The 22,114-nt window shown below is 58.6% G+C and overlaps 1 protein-coding gene across 28 annotated transcripts in view; it reads left to right on the top strand.

Annotated features, from left to right (window-relative positions):
* The window catches only part of LRP8 (LDL receptor related protein 8), an 81,758-nt gene that overhangs the window by 17,399 nt on the left and 42,245 nt on the right, over positions 1-22,114 (top strand). For all 28 annotated transcript variants that reach the window (XM_021093230.2, XM_084958069.1, XM_021093232.2 and 25 more), the window contains 1 exon segment: positions 16,211-16,333. In XM_021093230.2, the coding sequence (XP_020948889.2) occupies positions 16,211-16,333 (123 nt within the window).

Raw genomic sequence — 22,114 nt, forward strand, 5'->3', positions numbered from 1 at the left:
CGGAAGGGGGGTTTGGATCTAGACGTGAGCCCCGGAGTCTGTAAATACCATCCCCCGCGGTGCCGTCTGACAGGAGCCCCCAGTGGCCTCTGCAAGGATCAAGATGGGCAGTCAGGACCGGGCCACTCTGCCAGGGATGCTCTGAGGGGTCTCTCCCTGTCCCAGGTCATGGGTGCTTGCTCTTGGGACCAGGACCAGGACCACATCTGGGCAGATGACCCTTGAGCCCAGATCCCTCTTGCTAGGCTGGATACCAGCCCTGCAGGTGAGGGGCAGCCTCTCCTGGGGACAACGAAAGGCCACCCCCTTCCCCGGCCTATAGTACCCCTGGCCCCTAGGATCTGCTTCTATCCTTGGCTTCAGCCTGGGCCATCCCTGGGACATTTGGAACAAACCCAGGCTCTGGGTACCTAGAATTTTAAAAAATTAATTAGAGCATTAAATGGTAGCCCTCTGGGAGAATCCCACCATCTGGCTGTCACAGGAGAGGCAGGAAAATCTACATATGCATATTTGCCCGCAGTTGTGTGAGCTCATCGGAAGCCACCTGTGCATGTGTGGGTGTGTGGCCCATGTGCTGCAATGTGTGCCATGTTGTGTGTGTCTGTGTTTCGTATGTGGTGCACATCTGAGTGTGCAAACGGGCCGTGTGTGTTTGTATGCACGTGTGCCCATCTGCATGTGCATGAGTCATGAGCATGCACCGAGGGTCCACACGTCTGCCTGAGCATATTCTGTGCCCAGGCCCAGCTTCTGGGGGCAGGGAGTGAGGCTGGGCCATGTGCAGAGAGGGGGCAGCCTCTCCACCCCTCCTGGCTGCTGCCAATGCTTGCAGGCGGCAGGCGGGCTGCGCACAGGTGGGATGGGGGGAGGTTTGGCAAGTGCACGGCTGGCCTGCAGGGGGCGGGCGGGGTGGGATTCTTATCCTCAGTTTGACAGATGGGGAAAGCCAGGCCTGCCAAGCACAGAGGCAGTGGGTGGAGAGGCCAGGACTGGAGCCCCGGCTCTGGGGCCCCTTGCGCGGTGCTCTTTCTGCTCCAGGGGCTGTTGCCCTGGCTTTGCACTTTGGGCATCTTTTATGCTGCTGGATTTTCATGGTGGCTCAGAGACATTCTTGAGAGGGTACCACCCCCATTTCTCGGGGTTGCTCGGGGGCAGGATCAGGGCTTGCACTGCAGATCCTGCATCCTTCCCATTTTGTGGAGGAGGCAGCTGCGCCGCTGGCCAGGCCCAGGGTGGTGGTGTCAGGGCAGAACACTGGGTCAATGGATGGTCCACGGACTTGCTGTGTGACCTGGACCCAGCCTGTCTCTCTCTCTGAGCCTCTTGTCTGTTGGAGGAACTAAATGAGCAGACGCATGCAAAGGGCTTTGTAAACGTCACGGTGTGGTGGACAGATGAGGGCCTGGCCCAGAGACAGCCATGACCCTATGACCAGGGCCTCATGTCCCCAGGGTTCCCTTGAGGAGCAGGCAGCAGGTGGGGCCCAGGATGGAGGCTGGTGCCCTCCCCAGACTTGTAGACCGTGAACCTTTCCTGGAACTGTCTGCCTGGTTGCTGGGAGCTGGCCCTGTCCTCCAGCTCCAGTCTCCCGCGGGTGACTTGTGATGATGAACTAGAGCAGGAACGGGGTACAGAGAACAGGGGAACCAGCCTCTCATCTGACAGGTGGTGACACGAAGGCCCAGAGAAAATGCCTAGTTTTTACTCTGTATGTAGAATGCTGGATGGTAGATACGGTATTTGGGGCGGTGAGTTCTGTTTAGATGGAAAAGCCCCAAGGCTCAGATGGCCCGTGTTCTTGTATTCATTCACCCAGCACGCGAGGCAGCCCCTTGGTGCTCACCCCGTGGCTTTTCCTCCAAGGAGCTGCTAGTCTGGTGGAGACAAATATTTGAGGGACAGCAGCACATGGTGATGAGGCTGTGGCCAGAACAGGCCTCGAATCCCTCAGAGGGTCCTGGAGGGCTTTCCAATCCAGTCGGGGAGCCCCAAAGAATGAGGAAGACGTGCCCACCAGACACCCTGGCCTCCCAGCCTCACAAGGGCTTGAGCTTTCACCCAGAAGGGGGCCGCTGGGCACCTTCCAGCTCCCCTCCCCTCCCCCACGCAGTTCTCCCTGGGCTCGGACCCACACACAGGAGTGGAAGAGAGGCACCCCTCCCCAGGTTCTTGGGGCCGTGGGTGGAGGTGGCAGGGGTCCTGGCGGCTGGACCTTCCTGTGACCTCCACCTGCTGCCTGCATGCTGAGCTGGGCCCGTCTTGGCTCTGCCCTGCTCAGGGTTAGTCATGGGGGGGGTAGCCGGAGATGTCACTTCTGAAATGGTGTGTCCTGAGCCCAGTTGGCTGCCTGGTGGTGACACTACCTGGGCCTTTTTCTGCGAGGAACAGCCCTGGGAGACCTGCTTTATACGTGGAGAAAGCACGTTCGTTCGGAAGAACCAGGAGGCCCAGGAGGACAGAGGCTGCCCTGTAACGATTGTAACAAAACCTTGTGCTCCCAGAGCAGACTGTTTCAGAGGCCGCTTCCCCTTCAGCCCTTCAGCTGTGCTGGGACCTGTCTTTTTGTGGGGAACCATGCTGGCTCAGAGCCCCAGAGTGACGGTCCCCTGACAGAGGGGCTCTGAGATGTGGCAGGGGTCTGGGCCAGGATGCCAGTGGGACATGAGGCTGCGCTGGGCACCTGCCCCACCCCCTCCCCGCTCACCTCTCAAAGCACGACTGCGTCCTTCTGCCCAGCTTCTGCTTGGTGCCTTCAGAGAAGTCCTGCTGGGCCCCTGGCCAGAGGCACTGAGCTGGGGCCATGGCCATTAACTCTGCCCGCGCTGCCTGCCCCATGGCTGGCTGCAGAGAAGTGGGCGATCCAGGTCAGAGCCCCGGGCCCCAGCCCAGCAGGACCCGCACCTGAGATGCGGCCACCTCTGAAGCGCTTACCTAATGGCAAGGCTTGCCAGCACCCAGCAGGGCCCGTGGCACACAGTAGCCCCCTGTTTGATTCTTTCTGCTTCCAGCAGCAGAGACCTGAGACTTTCCAGTTGGAGCAGGGGTCATCAGAAGCTTGGCCTCCCCAGGCTCCCTCGCATCCTCAAACATAGGACCACAACGGCGCCGGCACCAAACTCTCCGGGGACCCCGTCCCTCCGCCCCCCCAGCCCTGAGCACTTGCCAAGCGGTCCAGTGGCAACGCGTGGGCCTGCCTTTTCTTCCCCACTCTGGCGTAGCCATCTCCCAGGAAACGGGGAATTTTCCCTGATTCCCATCATTAGGGTGCCAGGGCAAACAAACAGCCTAATCCAGATGAGCCCCGGGCCACAATCACATTCTCTTTGGGGGTTTTCTCTCGATTTCCAGCAATTTCAAGAGGCCCGAGTCATTGGTATTCCACACAGGCTGATGGAACCGCTGCCTCCTCCGTATTATGCCTTAATTTCCTTTATCGCATAGCAAGTTGGAATTAATCGCCCCTCTCCTTCCTTTTTTTCCCACCGAAACCCATTACCAGCCTGTCTGCTGGTTAAAGTCATCTTGTGGCAGCTCTTGGCTCCTGTCCACTTCCCTAGGAATCTCTCCGACCAGAGCCAAAGAACAAGGAGGGGTGAAAAATCCATTTGTACCAAGTGGCGATCTCCTGTTGAGAACTTATTTCCCTCTCTGTTCAAGAGGAAGGAACGTGTCCAGCCTCCAGCCGGCACCGCTGACTGAGTCCCCTGTCGCTGAGAGCATTCAAGAGGGCGGGATGGCCATATGTCAGCGGTGGGAACAGAGGATTCCTGCATTGCCTGGGGGAAGGGACAGGCCTTGGCCACTCCTGGCGCCTGGATTAGTTAGTTCCTGTGGTTTGACGCTTCTAGGGTTCTGCTGTCTGTCTGAGACTTTCTCTGTGATTTCAACGTTGGAAAGCGTCTGAATCTATGCTCCTTACATCGAGCCGTTTGGGTCTAAGTACTTTGAGACTGTGTGTTTTAAGATTCTAAGAGAGTCTCCTCAAATCGGAGATTCTGTTCTGTGATTCTAAGGCTAGGTTATGATTCTGTGGGCCTCTTAAGCTGCAGTTCTGCGCCATGCCTGGGTCTCAGAGGGGAGTCCAGTTGCCTGGCTGAGGCTGCTTTGGGAGGGTGAAAAGCCCAGGCCTTCTCTGGCCTCCGCTTCCCCACTTGTGAAATGCAAGGGTTGGTCCTGACTCGCAGGTGTGTTCTGTCTCCACCCGCTTTGGCCCCGGCAGTGTGCACTGACCACCCCACAGCACCTCAGGGGGCACCCAGGCACTTTTGCCATCTGAGCCACGTCCCTTGTCCCCAGCCCTCTCCTGGGTTACAGCAGGAAGGCAACCCAGCTTTCCTCAGAGTTCCAGCAGGAAAGCTGGCGAGGGTGATGGTAAGAAAGGAACCAGATCATTGACAAGAGCTGTTGCCTTGGAGAGCTGAACAATTCACTACATAATTTCAGCACCTATAATGTCCTTTAAATCTTGCCCCCAGGGGTTGTGTTGTTACCGAGTGTTAGCCCCATTTTATAGGTCGGGAAGCTGAGGCTCCGAGAGGTTAACTCACTCCCTGTAGCAGTGAGTTCCAGGACCCTGAGTGCTTGCTGCCTTCATGCCAGGCTGGTTAAACGAGGCATGAGCACCCCAAAGTGGTCGTGTGATGAGGGAGCCTGGGGACCCCATAGGCATCTCTCCCGATTCACACTTCCTCGCTGGAACTGCCCCTGGGATGTTCAAAGGCTTCAGAGAATGGACTCCATTTCCTTCCAAATGCTCCAAGAAGCCACAAAAGAAACTGCTTTCTTCATCTGCTTTTATTTTATTTTTATTTTCATTTTTTGGCCACATCTGTGGCATGCAAAAGTTCCCAGGCCAGGGTGGAACCTGTGCCACAGCAGCGACCCAAGTCCCTGCAATGATGGTGCCAGATCCTTAACCCACTGAGCCACAAGGGAACTCTTTCATCTGCTCTTAGAATCTACCTTTTCCCTCTGGCTCAAACAAGATTTCTCAGGACGGGCTTCCCCAGCCCCCACTGCTTCCCCATTGGTGCACCATCACCCCTTCTTTGAGGTCAACTCACAAAGCTACCAGCTCGCCACCCTGCCCCGCAAGTAGCCCTCACCCACAGAGAGGAGAAGCGCTGCTAAGAGCTCCCCCAGGCCTGAGCTGAGCATCCTTGTTTTCAGCTGGGGATGTCTGGGGCCACACAGCAACCTCACCACCCTCAGTTCTCATCAGGACCATCAGTTCTTGTCTCCTGAGCTTGGCTGTAATGTCTCTGAGGGAAGGTCCGCCTCTCTCATCTTTTTCTCTCCTTGTTGAGCATGAGGGATAAAACGACCCGGGGTCTGGTCCTGCCTCGCTGTGACCTTGGGACAGTCCATTGCCTTGCAAGGGCTTTTGCTGCCTCGCCTCTCAGAGGGGGTGAGGCCGCCACCCCCTCACAGAGCTGCTGTGAAGAGCCTGGCAGAGGGGCAGGGGCCCAGGCTCGTGAATCTGTCGCTCCGCCTCACCACATCCATCCAGGATCCCAGTTCTGCCCAATGTCGTCTGGGCTCCAAGGAGTTTCCAGAGTCTCTTGGGTCCCCCAAACAGCCCTGCTGTTCCCTACCGCTGAGCTGCTGCTCCTCCACGGCCCTGGCTACAGGCACCTGCCGTCTCTCCAGAGAGCACCCATGCTGAGCCACGCACGGGCTCTGCTGTCCTCGTCACCCAGCCGCGCTCCTGCCTCCCCTCTGAGAAGCTGGCATCCTTCCGCTGTCCACCTGGTGTGGTGTCCGAGGTGGCCCTCGCATGGCACATGCAGAGGACCGGGCCCCTTTCTCCTCCTATGTCTGGATGAGGAGGCCGAGTCACGGGGAGGGCCAGGGACTTGTCCAAGTTCACCTTAGAGGTCAGAGGGTGCCTGGAGTAGTGTCCAGGGCTCTGAGGCCCTTGTCGTTCAGAGGCTTCTCTCTGTCCCCTCCCCGCCCCCTGCCCCCCAACCAGGACCTGGGTTTGCAGAATGGCCCAGAATAGCCCTGTGAAGAGCTTGGCCGCAGCCACGGGCCCAGCCACCGTGGGAGGGACAGGTTTGCATCTCCCCCAGGCCGAGCCTTGGGATGACTCACTGAGCCCGCCCCGGTCTGGTGGAGCCTCCTGGGGCCTCCCAGGCTGTCTGGAGGGACATGAGGGCTGTCGCCTCTGACCGCCAGGGTGGGTGTGGCCCGGAAGGCTTGCTGCGGGCCCTGTCCCAGTGTGCCGTGCCAAAAATATGGCAGAAAAACAAGCACCCTGTGGAGAACTGAGCTGGCTCCAGTTCTACCTGCTGGGTTCTGGGCCCTGCAGACCCCAGGCGCGGGCTCCACTGCCTTGGGCCTTGTTGGAGGTGGAGGGCCTTGTCACACACCATCAACGGCTGATGCTCGAGCCGGCCTGGGGGAGTAGGAGAGTTTTGCCAGATGGAGATGAAGAAGCACGTCCGGCAGGTGCAGCCGCAAAGTCAGGACACGGGGTGGGCAAGCCCACCACGGTTTGTCCGTGACCCTTGGGTGGATGTGGGGGCGGTGGTAGCCAGGGATAGACAAGAGGTGTTAGCAGGGCAGCTTCAAGTGTGCCTGAGCACCCAGTAAGACACTTGGTCATCGTCTCGGGGTGATGGGAACCTGGCAGGACAAGGGAAGGTGGCTTTCTGATGATGGAGAGGCCTTCAGCAGGACAATGGCCAGTGGCTCTGGATTTCCAGCCCCCAACCCGGAGCCCAGGGGTGGGTTGGGAGGGCCTGCGGGAATCCCTCCCTCTGCCAGCCTCACTCTGGATCTGAGGGTGGCAGCACCCGACCTAAAAAAGAAAAGAACTTAGAGATCGTGTTGTCCAATCCAGTCCTGTCACGGAGGAAGAGAGCCAGGCAGAGAGAAGGCAGAGGACTCACACAAGGTCATACAGTAGAGCCAGGGCACCGATGGGAGGGAGCCCAATGCCAACCCTGCTCGCAATGGAATGGTCTTAACCCCTTTCTCAGTACAAGCCAGCAGCTCCCAGGTCTCAGCCATTTGGCAGAGCAGTGGCCTGAACTTCAGGCCTCCTGCTGGGCACAGTGGGCCCAGGCTCCCTGGATGGCCAGCGAGGGGCTGAGGGTGGTAGCGAGCCCAGGGCCAGCACAGAGGCGGTGCCCCCAGAGAGTGGTACAGGGCGTGTATTTCCCAATAACAGAATGTGGCTGCCCATTTATCACTAGGATGACCCCATGGAGCTTCGCTCAGAAAACGTCTCTTTCCAGCCTAACTGGTGAAAGTATTTGCCTTTTCCGCTCAGGTGGGGCTGCTTCCCAGCCACTGCTTCCTTGTGGGCAGAGGACTCTGCATTGACAGTACTGCCTGCCGGCATGTCTGATGTCTTCCAGCCCCATCTCCCCTTCATTTGTGCTTTTAATTACATAAACCAGGAAAGAAAAGAAAATATGGGAGCTCCCGTTGTGGTGCAGTGGTTAACAAATCCGACTAGGAACCATGAGGTTGCGGGTTCGATCCCTGGCCTTCCTCAGTGGGTTGAGGATCCAGCGTTGCCGTGAGCTATGGTGTAGATTGCAAATGCGGCTTGGATCCCGCGTTGCTGTGGCTCTGGCATAGGCCGGTGGCTGCAGCTCCGATTACACCCCTAGCCTGGGAACGTCCATATGCCGCAGGTGCGGCCCTAGGAAAAAAAAAAAAAAAAGACAAAAAAAAAGAAATAAAAAATAAAATAAAATGGAATGGGGCTGCTCCTCCTCCAGCAGGTAGGGGTCACATTGCTCCATCATTTGGGCCACCTGGCTGCTGGGTAAGAATGACTGACACCCACTCAGCCCAGTCTCCAGCAAACCCTGCTGCTGCCAGGCTCGTGCATTCTCAGGCCCTCCCAGCTGCAGAGTTCTGCCCAGGGAGCCCTGGGTTCCCCACAGAGCCCAGAGAGGCTGCCTGGTGTCGCCCAGCTTGCTGGTGGCAGAGCCCGGCTGGAATGAGACCTGGGGTCTTTCTTTTGGCTGCAGAAGAGGAGGCAGGAGAACCGTCCCTCTCAGACCCATCGGGGCTGGTGATGGGAGAACAGGGCCTGGAAGCTGGGGGGCCTGGGTGGGCTCTGAGGTTGGCCTGTGGAGGCCCTGCCATGGACTCCCTGCCCCCTCTGCTCAGGCAGCCTGGCTGGGGTTAGAAAAGGGGTCCCCAGGTCAAAGGAGGCCAAGTCCCCACTGGGGCCGGCCAAGTGCTCTCGCCTGAGCAGAGGGACAACGTGCCACTGAGAACCAGACAGGGGCCTGGCTGGAGGTCGTGGACGGTTTCTCAGCCGCCCTTCTGCCTTCTGGAGGCTTCTACTCAGAGGCTGTGAGGGGCCCTCCAGCTATTTCCTGGGGACCTGAACCCCAGTGTCAAGTGGGTGTCTCGGATCCGGGGTGGGCAGTCCTGAGTCCGAGCGATGAGGAGCAGCCATCTGCTCCGCGCTGCCTTTTCTGAGCAACCCCCCTGGCGTGGTGCTTGGTCTTGCCAGCCAGGGACCCCTGCTGATCCCATCCCCCACCCCGCTCACAGCTGTCACCAGCTCAATACCCCCGCAGCCACAAATCACTGCGACAGGAAGACCCCTTTGTCGTCTGGCCCACGGAGACGCGCATCTTCCCTATGGCGACAGGGAGTCCCACATACCCCAGTGATGGCTTATACTCCCTTGGTGACAGTGGGGCCGGGGTCGGGCAGCGTCCGAGAGCGGCTGCCATGTGCTGGGGCCCTGGACGAGGGACGTGGCCGTGGGAAGCCCCTGGCGATCCCTCAGAGCAGCACCGCGAAGCACAAGTCATCTGTGTCACGAGTCACAGACCCAGACTGTCAGCGGGAGGCCAAGTGGGAAGAGGTCCCCCGGTCTGCGCGAGGCGCAGGGACCCGTCTGGTGTCGGACCCTGTGCGAGGCGGTGCAAGGGGGACACGGAAGCGAAGGATGTTGGCAGCCAGCGACCGGGGGCCACGTGGACACCCAGGCTGAGAACATGGAGGGAAGAGCCCCGGCCCGGGGAGAGGGGGCCTGGGTTCAAGTCCGGCCATGAGGTCGCGATCAAGTACCTGCACCTCTGGGGTTCCCTCTGTGCTCATCTCGCTGTCTCTACGGGCTCCAGCCGAGGTCCGCTGAAGGTCATAGAGACCCCCCCCTCTTCATTTGGAACAAGGTGGTGTGGGCAGCGACATCTGCGTCTGCCACCACAGCCGTGGGACCTGTGCTGACCCTGACTCTGTCCGTGTCGTCCTTCAGCGGCCACTTGAAGCGGCTGCCCCCTCCTCGCGGAGGAAGCTCTGTGATGCCTCCCATCCAGCCTCCCCTCTGCTCCCTTCCCCTACAGCTCATTGCCGCACCCTGCTTATGGTTCGCTTTTGTTTGTCTCCTGATCTGGACTGATTAAAACTGTGCCGCTCCCTAGTGGATTGGGCCAGGAAAGGAGAGAACCTGGAAAATGGGGGGTGTCAGACCCTGTGTGAGGCCGCGAGAGGGGGACACGGATGAAGGGTGGGCAGGTGCTTGGAGTGTGGGGCCAGGTGGACACCGGGCGGAGGACATCGTCTGATTCAAAAGCAAAGACGCCCCACCTGAGCGTGGTCCTCCCACGGTCCCCACCCCAGCCCTTTCATCTTCCCCCACAAACTCTTCACGTGCCCCCCTCTCCCCCCCCCGCATCTGCGGCTTCTTTTCCTCTTTCTCCCCAGGTGGGATGAGAGGGTGGAGGACAAAGCAGACTCAGATGTCACCTGCTGATGGATGGTGGTGGCCTGAGCCCCGGAGCCCGCTGGGCAGCACAAAGCCGCGAGCCGGGCCCCTCCCACCACGCTCCGTGGTGCTGGGACACGGTGGGAACGGGCTGCCTTTCTGGCACCACCCGGAGCCTGGAGTCGGACTGTCAGCGTGGCCTCAGACACAGTCCCTTGCAGGACGGAATGGGGGGCAGGGCACACATGGCGGGGGTTGGGGGGGGCATCCATGGTTTGTCAACATGTGTGACCCATGCAGGAACTGTCCTGGAGTCCTGTCATGAGGCTGAGGGTGTGCGGATTGGGGTGGTGCCGTCTTAGAGCCCCGAGTCCTTAGAGATTTAGGACCTTAAACCGGTGGAGGTCGTTCTAAATGGTACGTGAGACTCGTGGCATCTTTAAACTGAAGGTTCTTAGGAACGTCACGTGTCCAGGGAGGGATCGGGGTCAGGGCTTGAACCCAGGGCTGCTGGCCCCCGAGCTGCTACGGCTGGGCTGTGAGCCCAGGTTTCAGGGCCCCCAGGGCTGCCAAGGGAGTAACGAAGAAATAGCTGATGAGCACCCCTCACGCTGCGTCAGTGGTGCAGCTCTGCTTTAATCTATTTATATTTTAGGGTTTCACTCAGGGAAAGCATTCCTCTGCTTAAAAATACAATTTTCCAGGCCCTGCGCTGTGCTGCAGCCCTGTGCCAGGACCCGCTGCAGCCCGAGAGGGTGGCTCTGCCCGGTGGATGAACGGGCAGGCCAGCCGGGCCTCCCGGGAGGGGGTGCAGCTTGCCCCGGGCCACCGTCTCCTCCCCCTCTCACTCCTGCTGTGTTGTTGCTGTAGCCAGAGAACACTCTGGGTCTGTCGTCCCGTTGACTGGGGTGACAGTTTAATAGTAGCTTCCTGGGCTGTCATTTAAATCTGCCTGCCAGGTTAGTAGGCCAGGGGCGGGCTGGCACGCCCCCCTGCCCCCACCCCGGATCTTCCTTCTGCTGGCAGCGGTCGCCTTGGCAACGCCAGGGCCTGGCGAGCTCTGCAGAAGGGTGACCGTGGGGGGAGCAGCCCTTTCATCTCCCCGACTCGGGTACAAGTGGCCCAGCTGCCGTAGGACTGGGTTGCAGGGCCGAAGCCAGGCTGCTGGGTGCTGGTCCAGGCCTGGGAGAGGAGATGGGGACAGCTGAGTCCCCTCTCTGCACACTCCGCAGCTGAGACATCTTTCCTGGGAGAGAAGGGACCTGCCCCAGGTAGCTTAGCAACAGTGTTGAGCTGGAGTCACCTGGCCTGTGGGTCTCTGCTCTGTGCTCAAAGAATGTTCCCTTGGGCCCAGGACCTGCCTGCAGAGGGCAGATAGGGCCTGAGTCTCTCCTCTCTCCCTGTCCTGTGTGACCTGGTACCAATTCTCCCCTCCCGCATGCTGGGCTCACTTTTGGACATGAAGCTGCTCCTAGGACCGGGGTCTCCCCAGGGGCGTCCCCTCAGCTTCACTGGGCCAAGTGCCCCGTAGATGCTTTCTCCTGTTTGTCATGGCTTGATGGAGCCGGCCCAGAGACAAAAGACTGGGTACCAGCCTCTGCTGTGTGACCACAGGCCAATCCTTCCCCTCTCTGGGCCTCATCTTCTGATCCGTAGGATGAGGGGCTCACACTCCAGCAGAGTTTCGTCCAGTGTGGCTCATTGGACACTTGTTTCTTGGGAAATGAGTAGACATGGCATCCAATAAAGAAGTTCCTGGGCTAAATAGGTCTGGGAGGTACTGGAGCAAACAGAACCACTCTGCTGTCTTTACTGCAGACCTTCTCAGGGCCCTTGGCAGGCCAGGGGGCATCATGCATCTCCAGGGGGAACACAGTCTTATCCCAGGCGTCGGCGTGGATGGTCCCCTGGCTCTCTGTCCTGCCCTCTGCCTCCCTCTTCCCCCGTTAGGGCCTGATCGTCCGCGTGCATGGCTCCATCAAATCCTGAAGGGGGCCCTGGCATCATGGAGCCGTGGGTTTTGTTGGCCGCCCTGTGCTTAGCAGAGGGGGGTGAGTCCCCGGGTGAGCTCAGGTAAACCAGGCCCTGCCCTGGGCCTCTGAGAGGGAGCTTGCTGCCGGGCAGGGAGATTTGGCCCCTGGACTGGCGGCCCTCCCAGGTCCCTTGCCACTCGCCTCCTCCCCAGCCCCGAATGGCTACTCTGCTGGCTCCTCCACACCCCACGGCCTGATATCCCTCTCCCTGGAACACCCTTCACCGCTCTCCTCACTCCCACGGCTTGGCTGACCTCTTTTCCTTGAACACGGTCCCCTCCTCCAGGAAGCCTTCCTTGGTGCCGTTGTTGGCCCCATTGCCCTCCCCTGGCTTCCTGGCCACACCGTGGACCAGGAGTCGGAATCCCTAGGTGCAGATGCAGCGCCCCCACAGACACGCCCTGTGCCCACTTCTCCCCGGGCCTGGCTTCTGCTTATAAAATGAGAGGGCCGCAGAGGGGACCTCAAGGCCCCGGGCTGTGCTGGGACCGAGCCACGGGGAGCAGCTCTGCCTGGCAGCCCTGACTCATCTCTGTCTTGAAGCCCCGTCTCTGCCCTGGGGCTGCGGGCTGAGCGTGGGTGGGGCAACCACAGCACACAGGCTGCACTCTGTCTCCAGGAAGGACGACTCTGGGGGCCGAGAAGCTGGGAGGTGCAGAGGGATCATGACAATTTCACGAGATCATAGATGCTGGGCGCGGAGGCGGCTGAAGGTTCCATCAGCGCCACACCTCCGCTTCCAGATGAGGAGGCAGGCCCCCGTGGCTGATGGGCCTGAGGTCACACACACAGCAGCTGGGGCTGCTGGTTGCACAACGCCTCAAACTTGCCCCTTTCTGCTTTTTAGTCCATAAAGCCCTGGCGCCGTCCTTAGCCCTTGTTTGCTTCTCACAACCACCCTGGGTAGTGAAGCAGGGATATTATCCCTGAATGTAGATAAAGAAAGTGAGGCTCAGAGAAGTTGTGTAACTTGCAAAAGGTCACACAGCTTGGAAATGGCAGAGTAGAGTTCCATCACCCGTGAGCCTTCCGAAAGCTGTCCCCGTGCTTGTTATAAACAGCAGCTCCCACTTCCTTTGTCCTGGATTTCCCGTTCTGTTCCCCTCCGCCCTGGGGCCAGCCCCTCCCCACTGCCCTTGGGAATCCCAAGTCCTTTGTGGCAGCCCATCTGTTGCCATGGCCCCAGATTATGATGTCGCAGACACTGGATGGCTCTGTACTGCTCCTGGGCTGTGGAGTACAGGGATTCAGAGACGTGGGCATTGTGCACAGGGCAACTGGCATGGAGGGGCATAAATCCCTGGAGACGGAGCCATGGCCTGGAGCCCAGCTTGGGAATCACCCTGGACCTGGAGCGAAGGCCACCAAGGCTAGGAGAGTGGGGTCTTGCCGGGCTTGCTCCGACAGCCTCAGAAGACTGCCCGGTCTTCATCTCTTGGCCAGGCTGCGGTAGCCTCTTGAAGAGGGGCTGTTGGGCTCTTTACATCAAACAACTCAACACCGGGATGCTCGCTCAGTTCACCTTTTGTCTTTTGACCTTGTGGCAATGCTGCCTGGGAAAGCCACCATCCCCACTTGCCCAGAGAGGGAAGGACCTTCCCGGGGTCACCCAGAGAGGAGGTGGCTGTGCCAGGATTGTGTCTCAGCTCTGCTTCCAAATCCTTCCACACTTGGTGACCCTTCAGCCAGGGTCCATCCTGGCATTGCCCACGCTGCCTCCGTTTCCCCAGGGTGGTCCGTTAGCAAAGCACGAGTTGTCATAGGCCCCGGTTTATTCTGCTGCACACTTCTGGGCACATTCCAGGAGAGGGCTTCGTGCAGGCGCCTCTGAGCTGTGGCTGATCTGCAGCCCCTGGGATCTACCCACACTGCATTGGCCTCTCTCGGGTCCTCATCCTTAGCCTGATAATGCAGAGGTGGCTCAGTGACTTAGTAGAAGGAGCCCAAGCTTTGGCAGCTGCCACATGGAATTAACCTCCTGCTTCTGCCACCTACCACCTTCACCTCTTGGAGCCTCAGTTTCCTCCTCTGTAAAATGGGATTAACAACAGCTGCCAAGATAGCTGTTAGGAGTCACCGGGATACTGGGTGAAAGATGCCAGGGCAGAGGCAGTGTGGAAAAGGCCCTCCATGATCACGGCAGTGACCGAGTCTGTGCCCTAAAATACCAGTATGGGACAGGTACCCTTGAGGCTGCCATTTCCTGGCCTCAAGGCCGCCTTTTGGGACTGTGGCTGTTCTGGCCTCCTTGCCCTGTGCCTGCCAGGACTTGGCACACTGTGCGTGGCCGCGTTCACCCCCAGGCTCCCGGAATGTCAGGAGGAAGGGGTCCTTGGAGAGTGGCTGGTCCAGGCCCGGGCCCGGGGGTGGAACCCCTTCCTCATTTTCTTTGTCAAGCCAGCCTTGCTCGCCTGGGGTGGGTGAGTCGTACCCTTGAGCTGACGGGCTGGACTGAGGTCCCTTTGGTGAGCTCAGGGCACAGACGCAAGTACCAAGCTGAAGCCGAAGCAGGTGGACCTTCCCACCCACTTGCAGACTTTTCTTCCACGTCTGATGCCCCTGGGCGTTTTGTTTGGGGAGTTGTGTGTGGACGAGGGAGGTCTGACTCCAAGGTCAAATTGTGGCCCTGCTCCCACCTAGGTGTGACCTTGGGTGTGTAACATAATACCCTGCGGCTGAATCTCCCCACGTGTCAAGTGAGGCTATACCAGGCCCTCTGTCGTGGGGTTTCCTGGTAAAGAGCCTGGCATGGAGACTGGCACACAGGTTGCACTCAGAGGATGTTAGAACAGGAAAAAGAGGAGTGGAGTATCCTTTTTTTTTTAGATGTTGAGCTTCTTACAGAAGGAGCACTGTATTTGTGTTAGGAGATGCCCCGGTGGCCATGGATCATAACTACTCATTTTCCCATGATTATGGGCCATGATTTACCAAAAGCTGGTCCCATGTCGGCATCTTGGAATCTATTACCCGTGTTGACTGACAGTCCCTCGGCACAGGGCTCTGGGAGGACGGTGTGGGGTCCTGGGCTGGGAGGCAGGCGAGCTGGTTCTGATCCCTGCCTTGCTGTGTTTCCATGGGCTAGCCCCTCTCTCTCTCTGGGCCTCAAGCCTCCGTCTGTAGGCAGCCTCTGAGGCCTCTGGTTTCTGGTGGCCCTGCCCAGGCAGTGGTGGTCTTCTGAGAACCGTGTGAAGAAAACTCAGTTTAGAATGTGGGTGTACTGCAAGGATTTCATTGCAAAGGCAGACAGAAACGGAACGGATTCAGGAAACTTAGCGTCTGTCCCTAAATCCCTATCAGGCTGCTCAGGGCGGGGGAGGCAGTCACGGGGCTGGGGGCGGGGGTGGCTGTGGGAGGGTTTCCATAGCCCAAGGCCAGACGCTGGGAAGGCGCTTCCCTGGGAGGTGCGCCTGGCCCAGGAGATGTGGGAGCAGAGGCTGGGCGGCTGCCTTTCCGCTGGGCTCTCTGTCCCCACTGAAATCTGCCCCGAGTTGGGTCCTGTGCTGAACCTGACGCAGTCCCTACCCTGGAGGAGCATCAGGTCCGTGGAGGGACAGGGAGAAAAGCAAATCACGTGGGTCTCCGTGTTCTTGGCCTAATTCTGCTCCCGATGTGATAGCCCAGCCAGCGACATGCATCCCCTCTGGGGGCACAGAGCAGCCATTTCTTTGGCTTCTAATTAAGATTCAGACCATCAAAACAGCAATAGCTGCGACTTACCGAGCATCTGCTGCATGCCAGGGTCTCTGTGGCGCGTTCTTCATACATGAGAACTTATTGCTCCTCCTCAGGGCCCTTTGTTTCCTATGTCCCACTACAGAGATGCGAAAACAGAGGTTCAGAGGCTAAGTAGCATCCCCAAGGTCACAGGGATACAGAGAGGCAGAGCAGAGAGGGGGCCTCCCCTCCAGGCCAAAAACGCCTTGAGGGCAGAGACTGATTTGGGTGTCTCGCCTGTAGAGTCTCTGTCCCTCACTCTGAAATGGACACTATTCATTAATTTTGACCCAAAGTGATCATTTTCTTTTATGCTGTATTAGCACCAGCTCCCTGGTGCTTGCACAAGGGACCTTGCCTCCAGTCTGGTTGGGAGGAGCAGGAAAGGCAGGTCGGGGACCTACCACCTGGCAGAGGAGGCTAAGGCAGCTACCGTAGGTAATCAGGGAGGGCTTCCTGGAGGCTGTGGCAGTGAGACTGGACTTGAGGGGAAGAGACAGGTGTGAGAGGGGAACAGGCCTTCCCTTGGTGGCTGGATCGGGTCGCCCTGGTGGAACGTGGGAGGAAGTGTCATCCATCTCCTCCTGGTAGGGACTGACAAAGCCTCTCTCTCCTGTCCTCTCCTGGTCAGCAAGGCGCTCCTGGGGCTGTGGGAGGTCCCGTGGGCCGGCTTTCAGCTCACACACATCCTGGTCACATAGCCACCTGACTGCATGTCCCAGAAACACTCTGTGTCCAGCAGGCCCTTCACGTTCTTCTCCTTGCCCTTCAGCCAAGAAGACCTGTGCAGACAGCGACTTCACCTGTGACAACGGCCACTGCATCCACGCGCGGTGGAAGTGCGATGGCGAGGAGGAGTGTCCCGACGGCTCCGATGAGTCCGAGGCCACGTGCAGTGAGTCCTGCCCCTCGGGCGGGGGAGGGGCCTGGCTCTGGGCCGCAGTTTCCCCAGCAGGTCTTCCGTGTTGGGAGGCTGGAGGCTCGAGTGGGGTGACCTACAAACAGAGCCCCAGGCTCACTTGGCGCTGAGCCCTCAGAGCTCCTGGCTGGCATCGGGGGCCTCTAGTGGCTGGTGTCTGATGACCTGTTTCTGGGCTTTCTTCACGGCCCTCTTGGGATTGGGCCCTGTGCCTGTAGCGCCAGAAGCTAGAAACAGCCCCTTTGAACCCTTCTGCCCAGAAATAGCCAGGGCACGTCCTCTAGGCCTCCCCGCAGCCTCCCTCGCTATTTTTTTGGAGACCTCTCTTCGTGATTCTAATAGCTCCCATGGGTGGCTGGGGCTCATTGAGCCTTCCCCGTGTGCTGGGCCCTGTGCTCTGCACTCCGTAGGCGGTGCTTCGTCTTAGCTCCATAGCGGTCTCGGGAGGCAAGTGCTGTCTCTTCCTGAGTTTTGCAGAGGAGGGCACCGAGGCTCAGAGAGGTTGCGTGACTTGCCTAACACCACCCAGCAGGGATTCCGAGGCCCCAGCTCTTTCCTGTGCCCTGGGCGGGCAGAGCCCAGAAGCCCAGCCTCCTGGGCAGGCTGGATGGCACCAGGGGTGAGGAGCGGCCAGAGGCAGAGCGAGGGCCAGAGCTGAGCCCCAGGCCCGCCTCCCACACTCAGGCTTTGTCTCTCCACGATTTCTCTTCCAGGCCCTAATCCTCAAAGCAAACTGACACCCGGCAGGTCATTCTGTGACATTTGTTAAATTAAAAAGGAGATGAGAAGGGGGCGGGGAAGGACCCCGTGGTCCTGGAGGCAGAGCTTCAGCAGAATGAGCCCGAGACAAAAGGCTGGGCGGGCGGCACGTGCAGGACCGTGGGGCTGGTGGGGACCTGCTGGTCACAGACCTGGGGCCTCCTTAGGGGTCGCCGTCCCCCAGAGGCAGAGGTGGGCACAATGGAGACTGGCATCCCATCTAGGGCTGTGGCTGGTGCTAACTGGGTTTCCTTGTCTCCTAGCAACAGAGCTCCCAGTCTCTGTGTGAGAAAAGAGAAGCGGGGAGTAGGAGCCATCCCCGCCCATGACGGGGCCCCTCGTTTCCCTGCACAGCTGCCCTGTCCTATCCTCACCCCGCCAAGCAGCCACGCTGTCCTGGAGGTGCCTGGGCAGGATGGCTGCCTGGCGCTTTGTCCTCAGCTTGGGGAGGAACAAAGCCCAGCCACACCCGCTTGTGACTCATCCTCATGGCAACCTTGGGAGGGAGTGGAGAACCTTAGAGAGAAGGAAACTGAGGCTTGAACAGGTCCTGCCACTTGCCCGAGGCTGCCCAGCTAACCTGGGACAGAGCTGCGTGCAGCCCGGAGTGTGTGTGTGGGGGGAGGGGGCTGTGGCCACAGGGCAGTCAGCCAGCTCGGACCCCTGGACCCTGGGGGCGGGAGGGGAGGGGAACCTCAGCGTGGTGGTCAGGGGTCCTCTCCCCCGTGTCTCTGTCTCCTCGCATTGATGCTCCTTTTCATCTTCCTCGGGCCCAGCCCTGCTCTCCCCGGCCGCCTCCCCGTCCTGCCTGCTCCTTCCTCCTCCCTCTTGCCATTTCTCGCCTCCTCACCCTGGCCCTGCCCACGTCTCCCTCTGTCTTCCTCTCTCTCTCTCTCTCTCTCTCTCTCTCTCTCTCTCTCTCTCTCTCTCTCTCTCTCGTCTCAGCGTTTGCGGCCTTCCCAAGCTCTGGGCTGTGCGGGGCCTCTGGCCCCACGCCTGCTGCCTCCCAGGGCTGCTTTGTGCCCAGCCTACCAGCCTAAAGCACAGTTAGTTACCTGACAGTCCAGTGACTGGAGACCTAGAGAAGCTGAGGGCCCTGCTTCCAAGATGCACAGGTTGTTCAAGGCTGATGTGCCTTTTGCGACAAGGCTCACTGAGGCTTGATGGAGTGTCAAGAGGCCCAGCTCTCGTGTGCTTTCCCGTCCCTCGTTGGGCCCTGGTTTCGAACATTCCAGAATTCCAAAGACCATGATGCTGCGATAACTGGACTCTTAGGATTCTGAGACCTTCTTTCTGCCCTGCCTGTCCCAGCTGGGGCACAAGGCCCAGCATCCCACTTTCCAGGCACAGTTATATGGGTCACACACAGGCGGGCAAAGGCCGTGGGTGGGGAGGGCTGCCTGGAGGAGGTCAACCAGAGCAGGACCTCCAGGGCCGGGCAGAACTGGGGGCAACAGGACCTGGTAGCAGGTTGTTCACAGCTTCCTAATTGAATAGGAACCCAGCAGCCAACCCGCTGCCTATTTAATGGGTGTTGTCATAGCAACCTCTGCAGCCTACCAGGTTCCTGCCGACTGTGCCAGCTCCCAGGATTGAGCCCCCTTCCCGCCTGCAAAGAAGGATTATGGTCAGTAGTAAAGAGTCATGTGTTTGGTGTCTGATATATTCGGGTTCGGACCTCAGGCAAGTTGAGCAATCTCCCTGAGCCTCAGTTTATTCATCTGTAAAGTGGGGGTGATGGTGCCTACCTTACAGGGGTTGTGAGAATCAAATGAAAAAAATTGCAAAAAAAAAAAAAAAAATGCACACAGAGTGTCCCTGCTAGAATAATTGGCAGTGTGATTTTTATTATTACATTTTGACTCCAGGCCTTCTCCCCAAAATACGCCCATTTAAAATCTTAGAAAAGGAGTTTCTGTTGTGTCTCAGTGGTAAAGAACCCAACTGGTATCCATGAAGACGGGGGTTCGATCCCTGGCCTCGCACAGTGGGTTAAGGATCTGGCGTTGCCGTGAGCTATGGGGTAGGTCATAGATGAGGCTCAGATCCCGTGTTGCTGTGGCTGTGGTGTAGGCTGGCAGCTGCAGCTCTGATTTGACCCCCCTAGCCTGGGAACCTCTTTATGCCGTGGGCGTGGCCCTAAAAAGCCACACACAAAAAAATACATCTATCTATCTTAGGATGGTCTCAGTGAGGAGGGGTTTCATGGAGAGGGAAGGGTGTTTGGGAGCAGGTCTCCATTCTCATGTCGTCCCGTTCCCCCCACCCTGGCTCCTGCCCCCCTCCTCCATGTCGCCTGCCTGTTGCTGGCTGGGCTTTCTCCTAGCTCTCTTTCCTTCTGCTTCTGGATTCTGTGTCTATCACATTGAGCCAGGAGTCAGCGTGGAAAAACCCGGACATTTGCCTAATGAAAGTAGCATTTCAGCTCTAATTATAGCTCTCTTGATTGGGGATGTTTGTGACCCACCTTCAGGCATCTGTTGGGAGGGGTGCAGGGCAGGGAGATTGGCTCAAGGTGAGTGAAGAACAATTCTGGGTGCTGCTTATTGAAAATGCGGTGGAAGGCGTGCATCTCCGAGCCTGCGCCCTGGGAGGGGACCTCACTCACTAACCAGGGGCACCTTCCTATTAGAGGCCAGAGCTTTTCTGAAATCCCCCAGCAAGGTCCTCACCCAACCCCATGAGAAGGAGCTGGCTCTGCCCCCTCGAGCATGGGGGGATGGTCCCATGCCATGCTTCCTGGGGGCAGCAGCTGGACTCTGGTCATTCCCACTGCCTGAGTCTCTGGTCCCCTTGGAGCTGGCAGTCCCCGTTTGGAGGTCGTCTGCCCCTAAGCCTCACGTGACCTGACTCTGCGAATGTGCTCGCTCGGTAAGGAGCTGTCAGGCACTTTCATTCTTTATTCAACAGACATTTCCCTTTTTATTAGTTTGTGAACTTATGACTTAGAGAAGGTACCGATGGATTTGGATTTCTGGGGCAGGATGCTTTGGGAATTTATAAATGCCTCCGGCCACTCCGGGATGCAGTTGCAGGCCCTTGGTAACTTTGGAGGGTTCCTGATGTCTGAGAGACAGTGGGGTTTCTCACTCTTGCCTTTGAGAACCCGGGGATACTTGGACCAGAGGCATCCTTGGAGCATCTGTTTCCAAGAGAGAAAGGGAGGGAGGGAGGGAGGGAAGGAGGTAGAGGAAGAGAGATGGGGAGAGAGGGGCGTTCAGGGTTGGGCGCTGCAGCGTGGAGGGCCATGTGGACTCTACTGCTGTGTAATGTGCATCCGCGGGGGGTTAAACCAGCACCCCCCCACCCCCCAGCGCCCCCACCCTGCCCAGGCCCTTTGCATTTGCGTCTCATGAAATAAAACAAGGGCACCCGTTCTCGGAGTTCCGCGTTCGTTCCAGGCACTGAGGGTAGGGGTTTCCATGTTTCCTCATTTAAACCATCCGTGTGACCCGACACTGGGTGATGACGTAACCCCGATTTCAGAAGAGTGGAGCCAGGGCGTGCGGAGAGGTTCAGTGACTTGCTGAAGGACCTTCATGTTGGTAATGAGATTTGGACTCAGGCCCATCCAGCTCCAAAACCCACGTTCTGTCTCCTGCATTGGGCTGGCCGGGGCCTTTGGCTTCAGTTATCCTGAAAGTGGACACCAGGTGGCCTGCCATCTCGCAGATGCCCTCTGAACAAAGGCCCAGTGAACCTCCCCCCCCCCCCCCGGTGACCCCTTTCCAGCCCAGGGTCCCTGGGAGACCGATGGGGGCTGCTCTTCTCATGTGCGGTGTTACGTCTCTTAAGTCCAACAGCGCGTTTGGGGTTGAGGGACCTGGGGTGGAAGCCCGGCTCTGCCTCTCGGCACAAGACTTTGAGCAAATGACTTACCCTCTCCGAGTGCTGCGCTCCACTTCTGGAAAATGGAAGTAGGAATAGGAGCCACCTCATAAGGAGATGCTGCATGTCAGTCCTCCCCAGACCAGCGTCCCAGGCGGGGCAGTGCGAAGCCTGACCTGGTAACCTCGGAGTAAGGTCCGCATCCTGCTTTGGGGAAAACAGTGCATCTCAAAGGAGACGGTGAGGTTCCAGGAGGGACAGCTCACTTCCCCTCTCTGGGCCTCTGTCCCCTGTCACTTCAGTGACTATTTCTCAACGTAACCTCTAGGACCTCTCGTGCCCTGGCATTCCGAGGCGCTGCCTTGACTCTTTGAGGGTATCAGGGCTGGGCTCAGGCACTGCTGAATCCTCCGGAGCCTATAATTAGAGCTGTCTATTTAGGGACAGAGCAAATATCTTATTAATTATAAAGAAAGAAAGCAGACGGGTTGTTTAATCATTGTCCTTGCTGAAAGGTTCTGCAATTAACTGTATAAATATTCATTCAGAGTTCAAGCAGCTGCCTGCTTCACTGGGGTTTGCAGGACCAGGCCCCCCGGAGGCGGTGCCGAGGGTCACAGGCCATTTCAGTCACCTGGGCTTTTGGGGCGGAGAGTTTGGGGCTGGTTCTGGGCCTCTTCTTTACCCACGAGCCTTAGAGGTTTGATGGAAAGGGCAGCGTTTAGGCAAAGGAACCTGGACTCTGCCTCTCACTGCTGTGCATGTGGGGCCATTTTCTAGGTCTCCCCGCGCCTCAGTTTCCTCATCTGTAAAATGGCATGCTTACCTCCTGGAGCCACTGCCCTGCTGTGGGCCGGGGGTGCCGCTGACAATGCTCTTTGCTCAAGGCCCTTGGAGTCTGCAGGCACGGCCTGCCGGGCCTGCTTCCCTGGGAAGGTGAGGGTCGGGAATATACGGGAAAACATCTGTCCTTCAGCGCAGGGCAGCTGACCCTCTGTGGTGCTTGGTAAATATGGCTCCTGCCAACTCTCTGGGAGGTTCTGGCTCCCGAGGCCTGGTGTAGGGCACCCGGCTGCCTGGTCCCCCTGTCCTCTATCCGTCTCCGACTCGGCTGGGTCTTGTCACGTGGTCATCCTAGGCTGCTCCGGCTGTGAGCCATCCCCGGCCCTG

This window comes from Sus scrofa, chromosome 6 (genome assembly GCF_054392235.1).
Source record: "Sus scrofa isolate SSC_HxYL_T2T_F1_AM1 chromosome 6, Sscrofa_HxYL_maternal_Yorkshire_Landrace_v2.0, whole genome shotgun sequence".
NCBI lineage: Eukaryota > Metazoa > Chordata > Mammalia > Artiodactyla > Suidae > Sus > Sus scrofa.